At 42.3% G+C, this 27,123-nt stretch overlaps 1 protein-coding gene and 1 pseudogene across 2 annotated transcripts in view; both read left to right on the plus strand.

The window, feature by feature from the left end:
• The window catches only part of SBF2 (SET binding factor 2), a 416,533-nt gene that overhangs the window by 382,205 nt on the left and 7,205 nt on the right, over positions 1-27,123 (plus strand). For both annotated transcript variants that reach the window (XM_036494152.2, XM_004593793.3), the window contains 3 exons: positions 19,772-19,898; positions 25,027-25,154; positions 26,336-26,569. In XM_036494152.2, the coding sequence (XP_036350045.2) occupies positions 19,772-19,898; positions 25,027-25,154; positions 26,336-26,569 (489 nt within the window). The remainder of the gene's footprint in view (positions 1-19,771; positions 19,899-25,026; positions 25,155-26,335; positions 26,570-27,123) is intronic.
• Positions 22,840-24,964, plus strand: LOC105942269 (protein MIX23-like; annotated as a pseudogene).

The raw sequence follows: 27,123 nt of genomic DNA on the forward strand, positions 1-27,123 counted from the left end.
ACTGATTCTATATAAATAGCAAAAAATACTAGCATTTATTAAGCCTTGCGGATCTGTACCAGCCACCTTCCTATGTGCTGGAATACTAGCAGTAGACCTTTCAGAATGGAGGGAACTAGTTGGTTTTTGAAACTAGGACCACTGAACTGGCTAACGAGCATCTCTCAAGTGAGGATACCAGTACTCTAAATTCCCTTCCACAAAGAGGAAGAGCAAACAGGGCCTTGGTCTCCATGAAGGTTAGGATAAAAGTAGAACAGCAGAAACCTTTAGGTGGGCCGAGCCTGAAATCTAAATGTGATCCGCCTGGTATGGCAGGGCCTTAGCTTGGGCCTAGGAACAGAGGCTATAGAGCCTAAGCCCCGGAGAAATCCTGAGGCCAGAGGCTCAGGTATCTAATCCAGAGCGAGCCGAGGAGGCTGGGGAGATGTCCGTACCCTCCATTCCTCATTCCTTGCAGGCACAGCAATTATGGACCTCTTGCAGGGACCTGCCTCAGGTTCGGACTTGAGCATTAGATGGCTCCTGGTTTGCAAGCTGAGGCTAAACCAGCCTAGGAAAGCAGCTTACCCTTTCAGCCTTGTTCATCTGCATTGCAACTCCAGGGGTAGATGGATGGGTTCTGGCATGTCAGACTTGTTTATGGAAACAGTGGGCCTCTGAAACACATTGGCTTTTAGAAAGAAAAGTAGAAATAATTACAGGACTAAACTTGGAACTGGGTCTTCTAGGAGACTAAGTTGCAATGTGGTTGTTTTCTTTTTATTCTATTAATCATTTTTAACTAACAACTTTATTGAAGTGTGATTTATATTTCAAGTTAAAAGTATAAAATGTAGTAATTTTTTAGTATATTCATAGTTGTATAATAGTTGCACAATTTTAGAGTATTTTACCATCCAAACCTTTAGCTGTAGCTTTCCATACCCTGACCTCTCCCTGTGCCCAGCACACACACACCACAGGCTGATTTGGATTGCACCAATTTGCCTATTGAATCATTGTACTGTATCTGTCCAAGAAACATTTGAAGAATCTGGGGACAAGGGTATGCTGTTACTTTGCAGAAAATTGTACATTAGTTTTGTGATCTTATTTAGGTTCCTCTTGGCTAATGAGGGAGAAATCTAGAGACCATTGTCAGAAACAGAAAGCTTACGAGACCAAAGAAGGAAAGTGTCTCTCGTCACTTCTGTCTTCAAAAGAGCATGAGCTCTTCATGAAAGCACTTCTTTTTTTTAAACATAATTTTATTGCATTTCATTTTTTTAAAATTAATTACATTGCATTATGTGATACATTTTTTATGCACTGGGATTCCCCCCGCCCCTCCCAAAACCCTCCCCCCACGGCGGATTGCTCCACCTTGTTGCCTTTCCATAGTTCAAATTCAGTTGACATTCTTTCATTGGAGGTATTTACCAAGTGTAAAGTCCAGCATCTTATTGTCCTGGTAAGTTCAATGGTTTCTTGGTGAGACCATCTCTGGTCTGAAGGTAGAGCCGGCAGAGTATCATCCCAATCAATTAAAAGCCCCAACATAATATTTCCAACCATTTACAACATTGTGGCATTAATTGACATGGTATTGATTAACCAATGGGGAAATGGAGTGCCTTCGGAGACCAAGAACTCTGAGGTCACCCACTCCCATTTGGATCTACCACATGAGATGGAAGAAGCCCAAATCCTGCCTTGTAGGATCCAAGGACATTGGAACAACAACCAGGATCCCTGAGCGGTCCGCAAAAACAGAAGAACAGTAAACTTCCTTCAGGACTAGGGAGAGGAGCTTTCTCTGGTCCTTGTCTGCTTCCAATTTTGGGTCCCCACCCCCTCTCGTAATAACCATCAGGAGTGCTCCAGAAACCCCTCAAAACAAACAAAACTAGAATAGACAGACAGAGAACAACAAGGAAAGCTTAGAAACAGACAGGAAACAGTCAGCGGGGATGCACTTATAACTCACTGGGTGGGACACAAAGATTAGTTACTCCTCACTGGGATATGGAAGATTTCTCTGCACACCCCTCCTAAACATGCTCACCTAAACTGTTGACATATCCTGTTAGAATTATAGAGTTAGACCACCTGAAAAACAGCCAGGTTCAGTGAAAACGTGCTTCAATGCTATAAACCGCTAAATACTAAAATTAAAATAGGCATGAGACAGCTGAATAGCAATCTAAGCCATTTTAAGGTGTATAGAACACGGTTGAATATAAACCAAAATTGAAATGTCTATGAAGAAGTCACAGGTTGTGGTTGAGAACCTGCATTTTCCTATTAACATGAAAGCACTTCTTATGCTTGCCAAATGCACTTTGCTATCTCCTGCCTCCATATACCACCCCTACTAACAATAGTTATGAACATGTGTTGTTGAGCACTATGTGTCAGACACTGCATGGAACACTGTATACATCGTTTCACTTCATGCTTATAAGTAGTCTTTGAAACTTCTGACCCTGTCATTTGTATTACTAATAAGTCATGTGCAAGCTTCTGTGGTAGCATCTGGAACACTGGAGTAGTATATTTAAGCTGATTTCTGGGAAGCCAGTACTGTATCATATTAGTCATTATATCCATAACAGTCTCTAGAACAAAGGAAATCTTGAAAAAGTTCACAGAAAATGCTTACTATGAAAAACCCACGCAAGGATGGATTTCCTTGCTCCAAAACAAACTTAACCCTATTTGTTTATTTGAGGGCTGTTGGGACACAGAGTACCCATCTGCTGATTCACAGCTCAAATGCCGCAAAGGCTGGGGGGTCTGCCAGCTAGGAACTTAACTCAGGTCTCCCACATGGGTGGCAGGAACCTACCTGCTCGAACCATCACTGCTGCCTGCTAGGATCTTTGTCAGGAAACTGGAATTGGCAGTGGAGCCTGGACTCAACCATGCACTCCGGTATGGACTGATGAGCATCCCAACTGGTGGCTGGTCACTAAGCCGGATGCTCATCCCAATTTATCATAGGTCTCCTCAAATAATAAACATTCAGTAAGCGGGTATGATCCAATAATAACTTGGAATGTAACAATGTAGTCAATGCCTTGTCAAAATTTCCTTTGTAAGACTGAGAAGGCTCAGGCCCAACCCAACGACTCAGGGGCTAAATCCTCACCTTGCAAACACCAGGATCCCACGTGGGTGCCAGTTCATGTAGTGGCTGCTGTACTTCCCATTCAGCTCCCTGCTTGTGGCCTGGGGAAGAGAACACAGTGGAGGATGGCTCAGAAGCCTTGGGATCCTGCACCTTCATGAGAGAACAGAAGAAGCTCCTGGCTTCGGAATGGCTCAGCTCCAGCTGTTGCAGCTACTTGGGGAGTGAACCAGCAGACAGATTTTTCCCTGTTTCTCCTTCTCTAAATCTGCCCTTCCAACAAAAATAAATCTTTTTTAAAAATTCATTTACTTTTATTACAAAGTCAGATATACAGAGAGGAAAGACAGAAAGAAAGATTTTCTGTCCGATGATTCACTCCAAGAGACCACAACGGCCAGTGCTGTGCCGATCTGAAGCCAGGAGTCAGGAGCTCTTCCAGGGTGCAGGGTCCCAAGGCTTTGGGCCATCCTTGACTGCTTTCCCAGGCCACAAGCAGGGAGCTGGAAGGGAAGCAGGACCGCCAGGATTAGAATCAATGTCCATATGGGATCCCGGTGCATTCAAAGTGAAGACTTTAGCCGCTAGGCCACTGTGCCAGGCCCTAAAAATAAATAAATCTTAAAAAAAGAAAAAAAGGTGGGGGAGGGGGCCCAGCGTGGTAGCCTAGTGGCTAAAGTTCTCACCTTCCATACACTAGTATCCCATATGAGCACCGGTTCTAATCATGGTGGCCTCATTTTCTATTCTGCCCCCTGCTTGTGGCCTGGAAGATAGTCAAGGACGGCCCTAAAGCCTTGGAACCCTGCACCTGTGTGGGAGACTTGAAAGAGGCTCCTGGCTCCTGGCTCCTGGCTCCGGATCAGTGCAGCACTGGCCATTGTGGCCACTGTGGCCACTTGGGGAGTGAATCAGTGGACAGAAGATGTTCCTCTTTGTCTCTCCTCCTCTCTGTATATCCGGCTTTCCAATAAAAAAAATAAGTAAATCTTTAAAGAAAAAAAAGTTGTTTTCACTGGAGATTTATTTTTTAAAAATCTTTTAAAAATGTTTTTAAAAATTTTTGAGAAAATAAATAAATCTTGAAAAACAATTATTTATTTGAGAGAGATCTTCATTTGCTAATTCACTCTCCAAATAGCTACAAGGGCCAGGATTGTGCCAGGCACAAGCCAGGAGCTTTACCCAGATCTCCCATTTGGGTGTAGGAGCCCAACGCCTTGGGCCACTTTCTACTGCTTTCCCAGGCACATTAGCAGGAAGCAGGATTGGAAGTGGAGCAGTTTTTACCCTCTACACTATTAACACATTACTACATGTCACTAACAATTCAGTTGAATAGTACAGAAAGAAGTTTTCTTTAGGATTTGTGATATTTAGAAAGAACATGTCAATTTAATTTAATGTTAAAATCTCAATCCCTAAATTGAACTATTTGTAATTAAGCTAAAGGGAACATAGAAACAAAAGCCAAATGAGGATACATCAGAATTCTATCTCCCAGTTAAATCTGATCCTCAGACATAATTCCATTGAGAAGAATGGCAGTTGGATCCACCTGAATTTTTTTTTTTTAAGATTTTATTTTTATCACAAAGTCAGATATACAAAGAGGAGGAGAGACAGAGAGGAAGATCTGCCTTCCGATGATTCACTCCCCAAGTGACTGCAAAGGCCAGTGCTGCACCAATCTGAAGCCAGCAGCCAGGAAATTCTTCCTCCAGGTCTCCCACATGGGTGCAGGGTCCCAAGGCTTTGGGCCATCCTTGACTGCTTTCCCAGGCCACAAGCAGGGAGCTGGATGGGAAGTGGAGCTGCCGGGATTAGAACCGGCACCCATATGGCAAGGACTTTAGCTGCTAGGCCACTGCACTGGGCCCCATCTGACTTTTTTAAAATATCAAACCAGAACTCATGTTGGTTCTTTTTGTTAAATATATTTTTAAAAATTATTGTAAGACCAGCACAGGGTATAACAGGGTAATATTCCACCTGTGGTGCTGGTGCCCCATATGGGCACTGGTTTATGTCCCAGCTGCTCCATTTCCAGTCCAGCACCCTGCTGATGGCCTGGAAAAGCAGCAGATGGCCCAAGGCTTTTGGCCCCTGTGCCTACATGGAGATCTAGAAGAAACTCCACACTGTTGGCCTCAGATTGGCCCAGCTCTGGCAATTGCAGCCATTTGTGGAATGAACCAACAGATAGAAGTTCTGTCTGTCCCTTCTTCCCTCTCTGACTCTTTCAAGTAAAATAAATAAATCTTTTTAAAAATTATTTGAGAGAGAGAGAGAGAGAGATCTTCTATGTACTGGCTTATTCTCCTGTGCCCAGAACTGGGCTGGTTCAAAGCCAGGAGCCAGGAGCTTCTTCCAGCTCTCCCAGATGAATGCAGAGGCCCAGGCACTTTTGGTCATTTTCTGCTGCTTTCCAGGCCCATTAGCAGTGAGCTGGAACTGAGGTGGAGCAGCCAGGACTAGAACCAGCACCCATGAGATGCTAGCACTAGAGACAATGACTTTGCCTGCTATACTACAGCACCAGCCCCTATCCAAAACTATTTTTACTGAGCCTTCTAAAATGACATCCAGAGGCATACAGAAACTGTATGCCTAAAGCTGTATCCTAAAACCAACATATTTTTATTTCTGCTGAATAGAATTTTATGACTTCCTTTATTATACATAGTGATGTGTCAAATTTCACAAGGTCAGAGTTTAAAAATAAGGAAACTTGACTTCTACATCCACAAACGAGAGGCTAAGATCCCCAAGAGAACTTCCCCCCAGAAATCATGGCAGTGGGGGAAAGAGACTTTCATCAACAGCTGGCACTGGAGTACCTGGATAACACCTGTGTGGAGACGGCAGGAAACAGGACTTTGCACGTATCAGTCACAGAAATGTGCGTAAAGATCTCTAGGGCCAAGGTTCTTCAAACAACATAAATGCTGCCACAGGAATTCTGGGATGTAGGGAGAGGGGAAAGGAGAAAATTAAAATAAGGAAAAATGCAATAATTGGCTTTCCTTCTCGAGTTTCTAAATGATACATGATAGTTCAATCCTAACGTATAACACTGTTTGATGTAGTTCTCAGTGTAGGTAGAAGAAATAATTACAAATAAGGAAATGTTCAGGGATGTAAAAGGAAGTAAGCCTCAAACTGGGAAAATGTCAACAACCATAGGCCGTAAGCTCTTCTGCTTGATGCAAAAGGCAAAACCAAGTCAAACTCAATTTCTCCTACTGTGCACTGGCAACTCAGACCTCTCCTGTGGCCCCCAACAAGCATACAGGCAAGCAGCTGACTGTCCTGTAATTCGAATAAGTTCTGACACTGTCTATCTAGAGATGATGTCAAATCTCACAGGTCGAGAATCAGTCTCCAAGACTGCCACCCCACCCTGCCTTTAGATGTCAGTTGCAAGCCCCAGGGTGTTGTACCTGTGTTTCCAATTGCCGGGCTATTCACTGGGGTTCCTACAATCATATATTCAGGTTTAGTTAATTTGCTTGGACAGCTCACAGAACTCAAAGAACCTCTTGCCCATACTTAGCAATATTAGAAAATATACTAAGAGATCCCAAGGCAAGGAAAGGGAAAAGGATTGGCCCTTCCTTGCTCTTTCGCAGTGTGCCACCCACCAAGACCCATCACCTGGTAAGTCACCTGGAAGTTCTCCAAACCCTGGCCTTGGGGATTTTTTTTTTCATTGCACAAGCAGCATGATGACTAATAATTTGAGTAGGGAAACCCAGTAAGGCCAGATTCTTCAGCCTTATTTCCTCTCAGGAATGTGCAGGATGCCAGCTCAACTCAGGGTCTTTATGAGCTACAAGTTAGGTCAGAGAAAGACTGGGAAGATTACGGTTGCCATGACTAATTTAGGGAAGAGAAACTCATGTTTTTACAGCCTGCCTTGGGGAGGGGGTTATAAGCCATGAACTATAAGCCATAAACAATATATAAAAATATACATGTAATATCACAGATATAAAATGCATTACCTACAATAGCAAATACCCCCCCCCCCCAAAGTAAAACCTACGTAAAGAAATACTCCCAAGGGGCAGGCACTCAGCCACCAGTTAGTACACCCAATCAGGACCAATGTTGTGGCCCAAGAACCCACCAAAGACAGATGATGGCTCAAGGACTGGAATCCCTCTCAACCATGTGGGATGCTTATATGGAGTCCCCTGGCTTCAGCCTAGCTGTTGTTGCCTTTTGAAGAATGAACCAGTCAATGGAAAATATTTATTCATTTATTCATTATCTTTCTCTCTCTGCCTTTCAAGTAAATATCTCTTGTGAAGAAAAAAAAGAGAGATGCCTATATCCCACAGGCTTTGACACCTGTCTCTGGACCCCTGGACCCCTGGACCCCTGGTCCCAGCTTCAGCTTCCTATAAATGGAGTTCCTAGGAGACAGCAGTGATGACTCAAGTAACTGAGTTCTCATTCCCCCAAGGAAGACCTGAATGGAGTTCCCGGATTCTAGCTTTCATCTCTCCCTGGCCATAGCCCTTGCAGACATTTGAGGAGTAAAGCAGCAGACAGAGTTTCACTCTGACGCAAACAATTTTTTAAATAGACTTTAAAAAGAAAAGGCTGGGCCCAGCAGCGTGGCCTAGCAGCTAAAGTCCTCACTCTGAACGCGCCCGGATCCCATATGGGCGCTGGTTCTAATCCCGGCAGCTCCACTTCCCATCCAGCTCCCTGCTTGTGGCCTGGGAAAGCAGTCAAGGATGGCCCAAAGCCTTGGGACCCTGCACCCATGTGGGAGACCTGGAGGAAGAATTTCCTGGCTGCTGGCTTCAGATTGGTGCAGCACTGGCCTTTGCAGTCACTTGGGGAGTGAATCATCGGAAGGCAGATCTTTCTGTCTCTTCCTCTGTATATCTGACTTTCCAATAAAAATAAAATAAATCTTTTCTAAAAATTTTTAAAAGGAAAATCTTATGTAATTCTTAAAATACCCACAGAAGGCAAGCAAACAAAAAACAAAAAAGAAAATGAAATGCCAGCCCTAGGGTCAGCATTATTACATAGGGAGTTAAGCCACCGCCTGCAAAACCAGCATCTTATAAGAACACTGGTTGGTAGGCCAGCTGCTCCACTTCCAATCCAGCTCCCTGCTAATGGTGTGAGAAAGCAGCAGCAGATGACCAGGTATATGGGCCTTGTCTGGACACAGCTGTCCTGTCTCCCAGCCTCAGCCTGTCGTAGCCCTGCTGTCACAGCCATCTGACGGAGGGAATCATCCCTTCTCTCTCCTCTCCCTCTCCTCTCCTTTTACTCTCTTTCAAATAAATAAATCTTAATAATGGCAAGCTTAAGCCCTAACATTGTCAATAGTTATATTCAATGTAACTACAGTAAATATATCATGGTCTAACTCTATGCAGTTTATAAGGACTTCATACATAAGTGTTGTTCAAAGCACCTTTGTGATAGTCGGCTCTGGGGTTGGGGATTATTAGCTAAACAAACTGCTATTTCCATACAGTGGAGTACTGCTCAACAGTAAAAAAAAAAAAAAAAAAAAAAAAAAAAATGAACTATGCTAGAACTTCAATAGATTTCATGGGCCCGGCGGCGTGGCCTAGCGGCTAAAGTCCTCGCCTTGAAAGCCCCGGGATCCCATATGGGCGCCGGTTCTAATCCCGGCAGCTCCACTTCCCATCCAGCTCCCTGCTTGTGGCCTGGGAAAGCAGTTGAGGACAGCCCAATGCATTGGGACACTGCACCCGCGTGGGAGACCCGGAAGAGGTTCCAGGTTCCCGGCTTCGGATCGGCGCACATCGGCCCGTTGCGGCTCACTTGGGGAGTGAATCATCGGATGGAAGATCTTCCTCTCTGTCTCTCCTCCTCTGTATATCTGACTGTAATAAAATGAATAAATCTTTAAAAAAAAAAAAAAAGAAAAGAAAAATAACCCCAGTGTCCATCAACTGGTGAACAGATCAACAACTTCTGCTATATGATGGACTACTAAGCAGGAAAAATATAAGATGTTAGTGTGCAACTCATACCATATCAATTCATTAATATGGAAAAAAGGCAGAACTGTAGTGCTAAAAGCAGATTTGTAGTTCTTTGGGTTCTAGGATTAGGGGAGAAAATTGACCACAAAGGACCCAACAGAGTAGACTCAAGGTACTGTTTAGTATCTTGACTGTGATAGCAATCACTTGGCTGCATACAGTGCCAAGAGTAATCAAACTACATGCTTAAGAGAATTTTGTTATAGATAAATCATACTTCAGTAAACTAGAGTATATTCATTCATTAGAAAAATCCAACATCTTAATACATTGAAGTCAAGAAAAAAGAAAATAGCATCTATCTGGTTTCTCCAGAGAAGAATTTGTCAAATCTGGTTCCCAGAGAATTCTTGTAAGCCTGGCTTCCTGCTTTCTGGGAGCAGAGCAGGAAAATAGGTCCAGGGAAACTCCATTTCGGTAGGCAGCCTTGTACTTTTTTCCATGGTATTTCAGTCTCGAATCTTATCACTAACTAGCTGTGCCTGGTATGCCCAAGTCAGAACTTATCAACTTTGTTTTGTCCAGAAAATAGACCTCTAATCATGTGACCGCACAGAGTAGGAAAGGCCATTGTCCCAGTAGATTTGCAGCTAGTCCCCATTTCACCCCTCTCTTCCTCAGTACTTGGACTTCTGTGTCCTGGGACTTCTGGACATACAGGGCAAGTAGTTGCTTTTTCAAATAGCTTTCTTCCTGCATCATCTCAGTATAGTGTTGTACCCAAGTGAGCCAATACAGAGGAGCACTACACACTGTAAGATTTCAAAGTCCTTTCTTGCCAGCAGTGGAAACTGGGCTCAGACTCCAAAGACCTCGGTTTCTGGGGAGCTGAGCTATACAATGAGATAATGCAGAATTATCTTAGGGATGCAAAGTTACTAAGCACTATCTTTGCAAACCTTTGTTGCTGTACTTTTATTGTTGAATGTGTTTTTCTTCTGACTGTATTTTACCAGCCTGGCCAGGGGTTTGAGCCTTCTTGCCAAACAGGATGCAGTTCCTTTTAATTGGATTACACCCTCACAGGTTGCCTGGGGTGGGGTGGGAGGGTTACTTCACCTAAGATGGAGCCCAGCTCAATCTGGAGCCCCTCATGCCAGGCCTGTTATTTCATTAGCTTCCCATCTTCTATCATTTATTGCTATTCTCCCTCCAGTTGTCAGTTTTTTGTGTATGTGCTGGTAATGTGTTCTTTCCACTTTTGTTTGTGTCTGAAATAAGTGGAAAGAACACATTTTACACTTTTTTTTTTAAGATTTATTTTATTTTTATTACAAAGTCAGATATACTGAGAGGAGGAGAGATAGAGAGGAAGTGAAGCTGCCGGGATTAGAACCAGCAGCCATATGGGATCCCGGCGCATTCAAGGCGAGGACCTTAGCCACTAGGCCACGCCGCCGGCCCCATTTTACACTTTTTTAATTTAACTTTTTAATGCTCATTGCAGAGATAAGGGGACAGGTGTTACATACCCACATGAGACCCCAGTTAGAATGGAGAACTTAGGGGGTGGTGGGTGAGAGAGATGTGTCAGTAGTAGGGTGGGGGCATGCTGCTCCTGTTGTCAGACCACATTGTGTACATTGTGCAGCAGTTGGGAGGAATGGGATGAAGATGGACTCTTGATACCACCTCAGGAGTGAAGGGGTGTCAGAATATCTGAGGGATATTGAGTGGTCATTGTATTAGAGGTAATATAGTCCATCTGTCTCCTCACAGCGGCTCCCCATTGTGCTCTGTGTATGTTCTAAGGCCTGTTGGTTGTCCGAGTCTGCCTTAGAGTGTCCACGCACCTGGGTGCTTTCTGTAGAACTTGGCCTAAAGTGTTTTGCCACTTGCTTTTATTTCAACCCTTCAAAGTGTTACTTGAGGTCTTCTGTTACATTCGAGCAGCTAGTTGGTTGTCTCGCCTTTCAAGTGCCTCTGCGTATGCTCTTCGTCCTTTCCTGGAGTCAGCAATGGTAATGACTCAGTTTTGGAACATGTGCTCTGCAGTTAAACCACACGTCCATGGAATGTTCCCCGAGATTAGGCATCCTGTCAGTCTAAGATGCTAATGCAATTCATGGGACCCACTAATGACCAGATCACCCTACCCAGCTTGTCCCTAGCCCCAGTTCACACACTCCTCAGCAGATGCTATAGCCTGATCCACATTACCACCTGCTCTATATCCTATTCATGTTTGCAGGCATGTTTGCCTGGTTGGAGAGCCCCTCCACAATCCCTACCAGGCTTGCCCCTAGCCCCAGTTCCTGCAAACACCAATGGGTGCAGTGGTTTGACCTGGCATGCCCCCAGCCCCAGCTCTCACACACACTGCTGGGTACAGTGACCCAGTTTAGACTAAGCTGTTCAGCAGACTCAATTCTCATGAGCAGCAGCAGGTGCAGTGGCCTGGCCCACCCCCAACCTCAGCCCTCACATGAAACCATGGATGCAGCAGCCCAACCAAACACTTGGGCTCACTGGCAGGTACCTTGATCTGGTCAAGGCAACCCACCAGAACCCCTACGAGGCTAGCCTACAGACCTATCTTTGCATAGCAGCAGGTGCTGTGACCTGGTCTGCTTGCACCCAGACCCGGCAGTAATTGCCCATCTTCAAAAATTGGCTTGATTTTTCCTCCCATTATCTCTCCCATTTTCCTCACTTCCTTTGTTATTTTGTTTTTTCTCAAGAATATCTTTCCTTTAATGGGAAAAAGATTGAGGGATTGAGTTTGCGTATCTTAATTTGGCTTAAGTAAAATATGTATATACTAAAAATATACTGAGCATCATTGTTCAGCCTCACAGTTCGATATAACTAAATATTACAGTCAGCAAAAGAATGTACTCAACAACCAGTAAGAGATGGGAGAGTTTTACACAAGACAACCTGTTCTTACAGATGGGGACATCACTGTATTTCTATTATAGTGTTCTTGGACTTTAATACTGTAATAATTTTATTTCACTGTAGAGTAGAAGGGATGTAGTTAGAATGTTCCGTGAGTACCTCTTTGGTAATATGAATAAAACAGTTTAACAAAAATTAGATATGTTACATTCCTGTTACCTTTAATACATACATTGTGAAAGTTTTTCATTAAATAAATTTAGAATAAACATTTAAAAAAGTACTTGCATTGCACGAGGTGCTTAAGCTACAAGCTATATAACATAAAAGTTTTTGAGATAAAAATTTAATTTCTGCTAGAGTTAAAATTCGAATGTCCTCTATATACAAGTTGGTTCTAAAATCAATAACAGAAGTTGACTTTCAGTGAAACCTACATTATTTGTAACATGAATCTATATTAACTATAGAAAGTATTATCTTCAGGATCTGAAGGACCCATTAATATGATTTAAAATCTAAATGTACATTACAACTTTTAATTAAAATAATTTTTTCACATACATAATAACTTGCACACAGATTATGGTGAAGCAAATATATGACCTTAATTGCAGTATTTAAAGGAAGCTTGGCTGCAATAGGTATCAACTTTGGTGAAGCAAATTATTCTGTGCTATAAAGGAATTCTTTATTCATTCAAAATGAGAGAGGTCTGAGAAGACTCCAGTTAGCAAGTAGTGCTGCTGACTCTTGCTGACTTAATTACAAGGTAGTGTTTCATCATCTTCTGCTTACTTCGTTGGGGCATTTAAAAAATGCCTTCTTTGAATGCCTTTTGAGTGAACACTAGTGCTTTATGACTCTGGCTTTTAATTCAGATTAGTGCTGCCCTCAGTCTCCCAGAACAAACAGAGCCAGGCTCAACAACGTTTAAAAACTATGTTCAAAATTACACAGCAGCAAGCAAAACTTTCTGGAATAGAATGTGTTCTCTAACTATTAACCATTTCTAACATGCTGAATGCCAAAAGGCAGTCCATGGACTTATGTCTGGGCTTGTCCATTGATACTAATAAAGTTACAGAGAAAACAGATGAGGCACTGATCTTAAATTAGAACTGCCTCATCAAATAAAAAGCCATTGTTTATGCCAATATATCCAGGTGTCAGATGAATTATAAGTGCTAGATCACTGTTTCATAATAGCAACATCTGGCAGATTGTTACTTCTGAAAGAAATTGGCTTAGTTAGAATGATATCATTACAGGATGCTTCCTTTAAAAAGTTGAACTAAAATCAGAAGAGTAATACATCCAAAATACAAAAATGAAATGTTTACTTAAAAATTTTTCAAATGTGTACCATTTGAAACATGAAGTATAAGGAAACAAGCTTTATTTCAGAATTAGAGTAAATCTTCAAGAGCACTTTAGTACATTTCCATTACTTTCTACTTTGAGAGAAGTAAGTTTTAACTCTTTTGTAAGTTTATTCAAACTATACATTGATTTCCTCTGGTGTATCTTTGTGATGTGGTTCTCCTTGAGGTTACCACAAGCCAGCACGTTGCCGAATCCTATTCCAAAGAGAAAAGCTATCTGCCTTTTAAAGATGGGCACCACGTTTGGAAATAGAGGTGTCAGCATTTCAACTTGTCCAGCACTAGCAGGTTGCTCTAAGAGTGTTCCACTAACCATGAGCAAAATAGTCGCAGATGATGGATTCCTGGTACATACAAGAGTTTCCAGTATTTGTCTACTCCCAGTTCAGCTAATACTGGCACACACACAAAAAGTTACATAATCCAGGCTGTTTCACAACAAAACAGTTTTGCCTTAAGGCTTTTAATATTTAAGCTCATAATATAGAAGGATTTCAAAAGCTTATGTATAGTGAATAGCACTGTAAAAAGCAACAGTTAATGTTTGCCAAATCTTAATGTGTATAATAACAATATAAGCTACTTTTCTACAGTGTGTCCAACTATACATTTGTTCACATGTTTATACCATTATACACAATGTCTCTTGCACTCAGTATTTTTAATTCCTGAAGGCAGAATCAAGTTTTAAATATCTTATTCCCAAAATGTTGAGCTCCCTGAGACTTGAGTCATAGCTTATTTTATGGGCCTCTAAATTTTACAAAGAGCTTAATGGCACAGGAACAAAAAATAAGACCCTATAAATTCATGTTTTTCCAAATTCCACTTCAAAATCCCTTCCTATAAATATGTGAAGATGCCAGGTTTCACTCCACAATGGAAAACAAAGCCAAAATGCCTTTCACTCTAGTCTTTTAAATATGTATTTTTTTAATGTTCAAAATACATACAGAATTATTTTGAACTAGATACATATAACTGAAAGAGGTCTTAAAGTCCATCCATTGTCATGGATAGAGCTATCTTCATAATAGAATTTACTGACTCAGGTAATTGTCATGTTCTGACATAAAAGGGATAAATTTATTTAAAGCATGCCTCCTATTAGGTTCCCAAAATCTTGCTATCAACAATAAAGAAAACTAATGAAACCAAAAGCTATTGTTTAAGATCAGTACAGTGATAATCAAGAAAAAAATGACACAAAATACCAATTTAGAAATGAGAACTATAACATCACTACAGAGCCAACAGATCAAAGGAATATTATGAGTAACTTGATGCCAATAAACAGATTCCATGAACGACACAAGCTCCATAACTTGAATAAACCTATTTATCTCCTTAAGAAATTGCAATGTTTAGAATCTTTCTACTTCAGTCATAGATAGTACCACTGGTAAATACTGTTGGCCATTTAAGGAGGAAATAATCATACTCTTACATAAAATTCTCTTTTACAATGAAAGAAAACACTTTGGGAGGGTTTGGGGAGGGGTGGGGAGAATCCAAGTACCTATGAAACTGTGTTACATAATACAATGTAATTAATGAATTAAAAATAATAAATAAATTAAAAAAAAAAAAAAGAAAACACTTTCCAACCGAACCATAAGTGCTGCCTGATGGTAAAAAAAAAAGCCTCCGTGGTCCCAGATATATTCATATTTCTAAACAAAATTTTAGTGAATCAAACCCAACAGTATTTAAGGAGGATAATGTACCATGGTTAACAGTTTACCCCAGGAAATATAGCATTGGTTTCACATTTGGAATCAGTGTAACTTACCACATTCAGAAACTAAAAGAAGGTAAGTCATGTAATTATCTCATTAGTTGCAGAAAAGAAGCATTTGACAAAATACTTCTGTAATATCTCCTGCTTATAACAACTCTCAGGCAACTAGGGATACAAGAGAGCTTTCTCCAGCTATGAGGGTCGCCATTGCTGTTTTTTAAATCTACCGTTTATATCATACTCAATAATGAAAGACTAAATGCTTTCTCCTGGAATCAGAAACAAGGTATTCAGGCCTATTCCAGCACTTTTACTCAACATTGTACTAAAAAGGGTCCTTGCCTTTTAATCAGATAAGAAAATAGTGGGAATAAACAACATCCATACTGGAAAGAAAGTAAAAGTGGCTTCATTCATGACCCACACAATTTTATATATAATCTACCAAAAAAAAAAGCTACTAAATAAGTATAACAATACCGTAGAATACATGGTCAGTATACACATTTCCACATACTAGCAAGCTGAAAATTTTTTAAATTAACCCTACTTAGGTCATATCAGAAAACATGGAATAATAAAATAAATCAGAGATAATGGGTCCAACAGTTAAAGTATTAGCCCAGATGCTCATATTCCACTGCACTAGGCCTGGATTTGACCCTTGGATCTCCCAACTCTAGTTTCCTGCTGTTGCGGACGCTGGGAGGCAACAGTGATGGCTCAAGTGACGGTAGATTCCTGTCCTATATTGGGGAGTCCTGGAGTAAGTCCCTGGTTCTTAGCTTTGGTTCCAGCCAGGAGATATACTGGGCACCTAGAGCGTGAACCAGCAGATGAGCATTCTGTTTCTGTCCCTCTGCCTCTCAAATTCTTGAAATAATGGCATAGACACTGATAAGTCTTTTCTAGATTTTCTCAGGAATGTTTGATACTTAAGTAAATCCAGAGACAGCTGTTGTTCATGGGTCAGAAGATTCAGTATTTTCAAAATGCCACTCCTCCACAGGAAGGTTCAACATTCATTGCAATCCCAATCCAGATTCTCAGGGAGTTATTTGGTATGAAATGGCAAATTAATTGTAAATTCCCTATGAAAATACAGAGAACCTAAAATAGCCAAAACAACTGTAAAAATTTAAATAAAATTGGAGGACCAGTACTATCTGATTTCAAATCTTTTCAAGCTGTTATAGTCAAATCAGTGTGAAGATAGTAATAAAAACAAAAATAGACTCATGGGGCCCGGCGGCATGGCCTAGTGGCCAAAGTCCTCACTCTGAACGCACCCGGATCCCATATGGACACTGGTTCTAATCCCGGCAGCTCCACTTCCTTTCCAGCCCCTTGCTTGTGGCCTGGGAAAGCAATCCAGGAAGGCCCAAAGCCTTGGGATCTGCACCCGCATGGGAGAACCTGGAGGAAGTTCCTGGCTGCTGTCTTCAAATCGGCACAGCACCGGCCGTTGCGCTCACTTGGGGAGTGAGTCATTGGACGGAAGATCTTGTCTCTGTCTCTCCTCCTCTCTATATATCTGACTTTGTAATAAAAATAAATCTTTAAAAAAAAACAGACTGATGGAACAGTGTCCAAAATAGGCCCACAGTATGGTATATGAAAATTGATTGTAACAAAGATACAAAAGTATCTGATAAAGAATTATCTTTTAAAATAGTACCAAAACAACTGTTTCTACATAGGAAAAAAAAGTACCTAACAATAAATGAACTCTAATATAAACCATTCCTATTACCAATCGAAACAATTAGCTCAGGAATACCGTAAGACTTGTAGGAGAAAACCTAGAAATAAATCCTTGCGACCTTGGATTAAGCAAAGAAATCTCAGATTCAACACCAAAAGCATGACTTAGAACAATTGAATAATTGATAAAGTAGACTGTCAACATTTGAAAACGTCTGTCCTTCAAAAAATTGCTCTTAAGAAAATATAAAGTTCCAGTAAACATGAGTTTATCTGTAGTGACTAAAAGAGAAAAAGATTTCAGTCAATTCTTGTTATTTAATACCCAACCCCAATGTTGTGTCTCGTACTAGTGACCCCAACTTTCGTGTTGATCATTTTCCCCACTGAAGAAATTCTCACCTGCTTGTTACTGACTGTTGCTAAAGAGTTTAAAACCAAAAACAAAAGCAGAATCCAAATTGCTGTGCATCTTCCATTCTACTTCCAATAGACCTGATCAGTCATTAATCCTGTTTTGAGGACAGAATTGTCCCCCAAGCAGCTGCCGCTATGGTTCCCACACATAAGGACATGCACACGGGCCCCCAAGCACTCACATCTTGATGCTCAGCACCAGTTCCATTTCCAGCAGGATGGGTGCCAGAAGCCATGGAAAAGTGTTTAAGCTTTCCACCATAATCAAAGAGGGTAGGGTTTGTGGCAGCCCAGTCACTCAAAACACAGGGCTGTGAAAGCATTTTTCCACTTGTAGGGCAGTTTCGCTTTTAGTCCTGCATAAAATCTCCTTGAAATGCCTGTAAGTTCAATCTAAGGTTACATTTTTTTTCCACTCTACTTTATCCCAGAAGTAGGTGTCAAGATTATTTTTTCCAAACCTGTTAAATATCAGAATAATCAGGGGGAAAGAAAGAGGGATATGTGACTTAAATGGTTTGTTTGCAGGATAGTCATTGAGTTAATAAAGGTTTTTAAAAGTTTTTTTAAGACTTATCATGGAAGTGCCCTTCCCCCAGAAACACTGAACCAGGCTTCTCTGTGGCTGCTGAAGGTTTATTCTGATTGTTCTTGAAGCCCACCCAGCCTAAGCACATTGCAGTTCTTTCCTTCCTGCAAAGACTCACATGGTAGGGACCCCATGTCGTGCTCAGTTGGTTTACACCCATCTATCCTCTGCCTGCCATATGAGTCACCTGTCTTCATCATGTGCACACTGGCTCACTGGGGTGGTTCTGTTGATTCCAGTCCAGGGACTTGGACTAGACAACCCAAGGATATTAAAGTACAGGTTGAAGGAAAACTTGACATCTGTGCAATGCTGAAGAAAGCGCAAGGAACACCAGAGAGTTGGGCTAGTGGAACTTCAAACCTAGGGCCATTTCTGGTTTGCACATGTTTCAGTTTTATTTTAACTAAATGTGTCACATACTTAGTCTTCATAATTAGTTGCTTATATGCCATAATCACAGGAAACCTGTGCTATTTAATCCCTTCACGGATGAGAAAATCCATCCTCAGTACAAGTGCTTACCCCTAAGGATAGCACACTGCCTAGCTGCTCAAAACCATGTCAGTATGCAGGACTGCTGTCCAAGAGTCAAACGCCTTTAATGCATCTTCCTAAAATCTTTCATTTTGCAGTACTTTGAAGCTAAAGTTTTAATCTAATTAAAAAGCTGGGGGCGGGGGGCGGGGAATGCTTGCATTATCACAGAACACTGTTCCTCCAACCAGATAATAAATTTTAGTAAATAATATCTAGGTGATAACTTTGAATTCCCATTGGTCCGCTGGGCAATCAGCATATTACACATATGCCTGCTCTCTTCAGCTGACTTACTGTGGGTACACATTGCCAAATTAAACATGAGAAAAGCTGACTTCTAGACAGCCTGCCTGCAGTATTCATTTGAAACAACCTTTAAGCAAGTACCATTATAATTGTAACTTATCTCACCCAAACAAATTTCTGTAGCTGGTCATGAGAGACTGAGCAATAGAGGTGAGAGTGCTGGTAGACGGAGGTGTGTCACAAAGTCATGCAGAGCCTACCTTCTGCCCATATAAGATGGTTCCACATAGTCTATATACAGTTTATCTAAAGCATGCAATGCAGCTCAGTGCCAATTCCAAGCTTTGATCTGTCCTGCCCAGTATCAGTTCCTCATCCTTACTCCGATATCCAGTGACCTCATTGGCTAATTTGCTGATGAGAAATAAAGGTTAAAAGGCATAATCTCCTTCCACTTCCCTTAGCACTTCAACATGTCTTCATCCACCTTCACGTACTTGCTTATTCCTAAGGCTCTTCCCCATATCTGAGCTCTAGCCGCAACCATTCTTGTTTTCGTAGAACTGTAATCTTTAGGTCCTCTCTGGTGCCTTCAAACAAGTATACATTTCTTCATCCAGAAAACATCTTTGTCCCCTTAAGCCACCATGTTCCCTTCCAAATCCTTTCATTGCCAAACTTAAGTGTGCTTTTTCTTTTCTTACCGTATTTTAAGGTGTCACACCAAAAATTCCTGAAAAGCAAGAACCATAATCTACATGTCCAGGACATAGCACAGTGTAATGCAGTGAGAAAGGCACAGGCCTTGGGGGTTAATAAGCCATGGTTCAACTTGAGCTCACTTGTTACTTTTCAGTGATAATGTGTAAATCATTTTTCTAATCCTCAACTTCCTCAAATGTAAAGTGTATAATAATTACATATTTCCATGTTGAAGATGACGTAAGACTACATTTTAAAAACACCTTAGCGTCATGTCTGGCACAGAGGAGGTGCTGAAAAGAGCTGGTCCCTTCCCATCTCCACCCTTGGTAGAATTCAGGCGTTTGTTGATCAAATGGTCTCCACTTCAGGTTGGCATTCAGTGGTGTGGAATCCACTTTTTGTTCTGTTTGCTTCTTATCTTTCCCTTGGCCTTGTGTTTTTCAGGTTCACAACCAATACCCAACGGAGTTTGAATTCAATCTCTATTACTTGAAGTTCCTAGCTTTCCACTATGTTTCTAATCGCTTTAAAACATTTCTTCTGGATTCAGACTATGAAAGATTAGAGCACGGTAAGTCTTTTTGTGCCCTGGTTCCATCTTCTTTACTATTTTTGCGTATTTTTTAATCAACAATCTAGAAATGCATTTACCCCAAATCTGACAAGCTCAGAGTTGTGAAGTACAAGTATAGAATGAATATGGCTGTGTTCTGGATTACATGATACATTTGCTCCTGCAGATGGCAGGGAGTCATTTCCAGAGAATCTTTGCAAAGTTAAATTGGGGCAGGGGAAGAGGGAGCAGCATTATGCTGAACAAGACAAGCTACCGTTTGCAACGCAACCATCCCCAATCAGAGATCATGGAGGCCCTGTGATGGGTGAACCAGTAGATGGAAGATCTGTTGTCACTCTGCCTTTCAAATAAATGTAACAAATCTTAAAATAATGTTAAATCTGCTACTCTTTTAACACTTCAGATTGATATTGCCATTTTAGGAGAAATGTTTGAACTGTAGTTTTTACATCCCTGGTACACTCTATAGAAAAGGTACCTGCCCTTGGAGGCCCTGTAGCATGCCGACCAAGGGTTAAGTGCTGGCACCACCAACTGAATACTGGGCGAGCACTGAGTACTCATTGGAGTCTCAGCTTCTTCATCTTTATAAGGAGGATGACTGTGCCTATCCCTTCAGGGCCCTGGGAAGCACCGAGGGAGAGGGACAAAGTGCTTAGCACAGCTGCTGGCAGGCAGTGAGCACTCAAATGTTAGACATCATTATTATTTTGGTTACAAAGAATAGATTCTGAAAATTCATCAGCTCTTATAAAAATCTTCCAAGGGGACCTTACACTCATAACTTTTGCCATAGTTGGGGAGGGAAGCAGGTACCCATGGCTCTTGTCAGGACAAGCAGCAAACAGATGAGCTGTGTTCAGTACATTGTATGTACTGGCATATTCAGAAAAAGGACTGTCTTAATGAGTATTTGAAGAAAATACTCATGTTCTTAGTTTAAAATCTAAGATTTTAAAACCGAAGATTAGAAAATGCTGCTTTCCAGAGCATGCTGTTGAAATTGGCTTCTTTGAGATCTCACGCTTTTGGAAAAGGAGGCAGCACTGGCAAGACCATTTCCCATCGTGTTTACACTTCAGGCCTCTGTTGACTCATAGAATTGTCATTCCCCACATCACAATCAGAAGCCTTAATTCCTAAAGTGCTGCACTGTGGGAAAGGAGCAAGTTTCCAGCTGCCTCAAGCTGGGTCTAAACAGCCTGACCAGACCTGTGTGACTGAGGGGGTTACCAAGTCACTCAGCCGTGTCTTGGAGAGGAACAACAAATACTGGTGTGAGGTGTTTTTGTCTCCCTAGAGTAGCTTTCTGTTTGGTTTTGATTTTCTGTAACTGCTTGCTTTAATAAACTGATACAGCAAAATCTTAGCAGCACACAGATGTGGCCAGTGACAGAAGTTTTTTGCCTCATCAGTTGATGGCTCTCAGAGAGGCAGTGAGATCTAGCATTCCTAGATTTTTACACTCTCAGCATCTAGGCGACACCCCCACTCCTGGGTTCACACACTGATGGGGGGCTGGGGTCTGAGACATCAGCAGCTCCTAAGGCCCCTGCACCACCAAGAAACAAAGGTGCTGCCAGTGCTGCCAAGGCTGAGAATCACCACTGGTCCCAGGGGTGAGGACCAGACAGAGTTTGCCTGTTTTCTTACCTGAAAACCCAAACAAGGTTTGCCCTACCTGCTGTACTGAGCTTTTGATGTGGATTAAAAGAATATGCTTTTGGTATATATTGAACAACTGTGTAGATATAGGAAAATGTAATTATTTCCATCCTATGTCCTAGATTATGTTTTCTCTTTAAACACATAAATAGGCACTTCCAATCTTAATGGTTATTACTGAGAGTCCCTAGCATTTACCCATCCCCCTCTCTGGACCTAGGGGCTACTCAGCAGCCACCCTCTTGATGAGCAGAAACAACCTGGGTTGCCTCCTTGAGGTCCGTTCCTGTTTGGGTGGACACACTATAGTTATCAGTTATAGTTCCCAGAGGACGGTGAATGTCGTCTGGGAGCAGCTGTGGTAACTCCCCTCTACCTGCCCAGGACTGCAATGTGAAGAGTGAGGCATCTCAGCTATTACTGGTAGAATTCATCAGTAATAATGTTGTCAAGGTTTCATCAGAAGAGCCTGAACTCCAGGAACTCCTTGTGCCCAGAAGATTAATATGCTAATTATTGCATGCTAGATTGTATGTTAGACATTCAGTAGAAACTGACACCAGTTATCTGTTGATTTGAACTTTAGTTTTTAAAAAGATTTATTTAAAAAGCAGAGCGGATATTCATCATCCACTGGTTCACTTTCAAAATGGTTGCAGCAGCCTGGGCTGGCCAGGCCAAAGCCAGGCCCAGGAACGCCATCCTGGTCTGCCAAGTAGGTGGCAGGGCCCCAAGCACTTGGTCCATCATCAGCTGCCTTCACAGGCGCATTAGCAGGAAGCTGAATTGGAAGCACTATACTAGGACTTGAACCAGTATTCCCATAAGATGTGCTGGTGTCCTACACTGACTTAACCTGCTTCAGATCAGCCAGTCCCTGATTTGAGTTTAAGGTGTTGCTATATGAATACCTGTTTCTCTAAGCCAACCCATAGACACTGTAAGAAAAATTGGGATTTGTCCTAATTACCCAATGGTAAAGGTATTGAAAGGAGGGTACCTTAAGGAATGGAAGACCAAAAATGTGAAAACAAAGTTTGTGGCTAAATAGGATTTAAAAATAATTTTACCTTGGAACAAAAAAAAAATGCTGAAACAGTTTATCCATAACCCCCCTCTTTGGGTTTCAGCTTATTCTTGTCTGTCTTCAAAGGCGCCCAGGGCCTGTTCCAGCTGGGACTGACTGCTACACAGCCCGTCAGTGTGATCCAGGCCTCAAGGCCCTAGGTAGAGCCACAGGGACTGGAAATCCACTCCAGAGGCTAGCACTATGGTGCAGCAGGTTAGACAGCTGCCCATTTTGGAGTGCCACTTTGAGTTATGATTTAACTTCCTGCTAATGCACCCTGGGAAGCAGGAGATGAAAGCTCATTTATGATACTTATGGAGTTCCAGGTTTCTGGCTTGGGTTTAGCCCAACCCTAGCCAAATGTTGCAAACATTTAGGAAGTCAACCAGAAGATGGAACACCTGTCTCTCTGCCTTTCAAATAATCAAAGAAAAAAAAAAAGAAAATCCTCTCCACTATCTGAAGCTAGGGTGTACCAAGCTAAACTTCTAGCCTGAGGTGCCAGCATCCCCTGTGGGTGCCAGTTTGTGTCCCAGTTGTTCCATTTCCTGTCCAGTTCCCTAGCCTGGAAAAGTAGTGGAAGATGGCCCAACACCCGTATGGAGGACCTGGGAGAAGCCCCTGGCTCCTAGCTTCAGATCTGCTCAGCTGTTGCCATTGTGGCCATTTGGGAAGTGAGCCAGCAGATGGAAGAGCTCTGTAAATCTGCTTTTCAAAATGGAAAATAAATCTTAAAAAGGAATCTGTTCCATACTTTAGAGGAGTCTCGAGGTGGGACATTACAATCACTTGGAGAATTCCTCAGTGACAACTATCTAGGAACTGTCCGCCAGAGAATCTGGCTTTAGAGGCCTGAGGCAAGACCTGGTTGTTGGTTTTTGTTATTGTTGTTGTTGTTTTTAATCTTTTCTTTCTAATACATGACCAACATGACCAACATGACCAACATTGAGAACCCCTGCCCTGGCTTTGCTGTTAAAAGGTCCAGAGGACGTTAATTAGTCTCACAGATCCCACATATTCTAGTATATCCTGCTACCTCTGCCTTAAGGCATTCTTGCCTGGTAAACTGTAAAATGCATTGACCTCTGTCCCAGTGGTTTCATTCTAACCAGACCGCACCCTTCCTGGCCATTCTACAGCGGTCCCTTGTATCTCACACTGGAAGAGCAGTGCCCTACGCTGCTGACTGCCTGGGGACAGCAACCAGGTGCTTCCTTCCCTCAATTTGTTCACCTGGAGCTGGGCAGGTGTGTTCCAAGGACTCTGTGCCTGGGTAGCTACTTTGAAAAGCCTTAAGATAGGTTTCACTGAACTATGAGGAGTTCACCAAGTTCCCAGAATTGCTCAAGGTGATGAGGACAATTGATCACAGAATAGTTCATGAATTAAACACTACGGTTCCAACAGCTTCCTTTGCAGGGAAGATTGATGCCAGCCAAACCTGTAAACAGCTCTAGGAGTCTTTAGTGGCAGCTCTTGCTAGTCAGGACAGAGTCATAAAAAATTGCATAGCCCAGATCTAAGAAGTAGTAAGAAACCTCCGAGAAGAAAGAAAAGAGGGCCTGGCAGCGTGGCCTAGCCTTAAACGCGCCAGGATTCTATATGGGCGCCGGTTCTAATCCCGGCAGCTCCACTTCCCATCCAGCTCCCTGCTTGTGGCCTGGGAAAGCAGTCAAGAACGGCCCAAAGCCTTGGGACACTGCATCTGCATGGGAGACCCGGAGGAGGCTCTCCTGGCTCCTGGCTTCGGATCGGCACAGCAGTGGCCGTTGTGCTCACTTGAGGAGTGAATCATCGGACAGAAGATCTTCCTCTCTGTATATCTGACTTGGTGAAAAAAAAAAAATAAATAAATCTTTTAAAAAAAAAAAAGAAAGAAAAGAATTTGGATTTAACATTATTAAAACAACCTAGAAAAGAACAAAGTTGAAATGGATGCACTCGGAGCTAAATGTTGAAGTGGTCAATGACAGAAGCTGGAAGGTATCTAATGAACGCTGCCGAATTCACTTCAAGCCTCCAAAGAATGAATAAAGAGAAAAGATGAATTTTTTTTAAGACCAGGTCATCTCACAAGAGCTAAGCATGACAGGCAATCAAAAGGACAGCTTCCTAGGATGATTTCTGAGTCAACAGTCCAAGACCTTTTGTTGATTTCAGCCCCACTTAGCCAAGACCTCAAGTATAAATAATTCTGATAATTGTAGAGAAATCAACTGTTTTTTATACTGATTCTGTAAAAAGAGAGGTTTTGTAAGTATTAAAATAATTTTCTGATTCAGTGTAAAAAAAATGTTTCACCTTCTCATCTGCTATATGCTTCATGCTTGTAGTCAAAATGTTAATTTACCTAACTTCCATTTGATTGGATCTCTTACTTTACAGGAACTTTATTTGATGATAAAGGAGACAAACATGCCAAAAAAGGAGTGTGTATTTGGGAATGTATTGACAGAATGCACAAGAGGAGTCCTGTTTTCTTCAATTATTTGTATTCACCAAGGGAAATAGAGGTAGAGTAAGATCATTTGGCTTCGTTTTCTAAATGCTAAAAAATTTAGTTTTTAGAATCTGTTTTTAGAAACATTTGACTAGCTTGTATGCCAAAAGGTTCTTAAAAGTGTGAGGCATTGTGAGTTTGGGTTATGACAAGAAATGGAGTCTGTTCACCAAATTCTTGCTATAAAAATTAGGAGCTAGCTCCATAAAACCTAGAAAGGACAGCTTCAAGAACATTAAAACAAGGCAGCTTTCCCAGGAGGAAAGAACTAGCACTACTGAAAATGTCAACAAGCAGTCTAAACTAAGAAGCATCAAATACTCCTAAAAAGCTTTCCTTCAGTCCCCCTACACCAAGGTCATGGAAGGGCCTCTAGGAGAAGCAGGGAGATTCAGAGTCCAGGAACAATGGCATCTTCCCAGGGCAAGCATGCTGCACTGTGCACATCTCCATGGCAGGCTCTGGGTGGATTATGTGGATTTGATTAGTAGTCCTACCCTTATGTAAGGACAGATACCCTGTGCTAGGCCCCATGATCCAAGACTGCCCTCCCCAGTCTGGCCTTCCTCCAGCTGCACCCACTAATGAGATGAGGAGCACAAAAAGCAAGGGTACCTGCTTAGATGCACCTCCTTTCTGCCATGCTCCAGGCCCCTCCAGAACCCTTGCTCAGTTCAAGATAGTCATGTGTCCTCAAGTCTACCTCCTGAGCTACTTCGGTATCCCTGGGCCCAACAGGTGGCCAGAACGCAGGTGTGTGGCCAGGGATGGACAGAGGTTGGCTTGATGGGCTGGGGGTGTACCTAGACATTCATGCCAGACCCTCAGTAAGTGGAGAACAGCTGAGATGGGATAGAGAGGAGGAGGTTAGGCCAAGAACGGGGGCTGGGGCCAACTTCCCAGTACCACCCACTACTTACAGTGTAGAACTCTGAGGAATCCAAGAGGTCCCTAGTTGATCCTGGCCTTACAGGTTTTTATGAAGGCCTAGTTGTCAAAGTAGGAGGATTTAACAAGTTTTAAATCAATAATCTATCTTAATGTATGACTTGTAAATATTTACCCACATGGCTTTTGAACTTCTATTCAAATCCTTGCCCTCCTGAAAACATTAGCAACTAGCCTCTTAGCAAGCTTGGGGTACTTTAGGGTGAAGATGAAACTACAAGGTATTTCAGAGTTTCCTTTCAACAGGCCCTGAAGCCCAATGTCAACATCTCCAGCCTCAAGAAGTGGGATTACTACACAGAGGAGACCCTGTCCACAGGGCCTTCGTATGATTGGATGATGTTGACCCCTAAGCACTTCTCTCCAGAAGACTCAGACTTGCCTACAGGTGCTGGCCCCCAGAGTCAAAGGAGAACAGTCTGGCCATGCTACGATGACATCAGCTACACTCAGCCCGATGCTCTCACCAGCCTTTTTCGTGTAAGTTAACTGTGTGTGGACACACACCCAAGGTCTCCAACACTCTAAGGCTGCTTCACAAATCTTGAACACGGCTATCCTTGCTCTGGGGTGGCATTGTAGGCAGCCTTCCTAGAGTAGGTGGAGGAAGAGCCAACCAGGCTTACCTACTGGAAAAAGATTCCAAAAATTACTTTCTAGCAGTACAAGGCAGTTGAGCAAATGGGACAATGTATTCCTTCTGGCAGCTTCTCTACCATGTCCACTGCCTGCGCAGCCTGCGTTGGGCCTGGGCTATGGCTTTTGTGGGTGCTTTACTTCCTCTGCCCAGAAGTGTGGGTAACTCATGGCCTGATGAGACTGTTGCCAGCTGTGTTCTGCAAGCAAAGTCCTGGAGCAAAGCCATCCTGGCAGTGCCACACTGGGCGAGGTTTTATCTAAGGACACAGTATATTCTGGAGAGTCTCTTCCCTTTGGTTTTCTGGCCAGGAAGAGCATGACGGCTCTGATCCCCAACTTCGCTGACAGAAGGGAACCCCATTGCCCTGTATCTCTTTTGCTTTGCTCTTTCCACG

Source organism: Ochotona princeps, chromosome 4 (assembly GCF_030435755.1).
Source record: "Ochotona princeps isolate mOchPri1 chromosome 4, mOchPri1.hap1, whole genome shotgun sequence".
NCBI classification, from domain to species: domain Eukaryota; kingdom Metazoa; phylum Chordata; class Mammalia; order Lagomorpha; family Ochotonidae; genus Ochotona; species Ochotona princeps.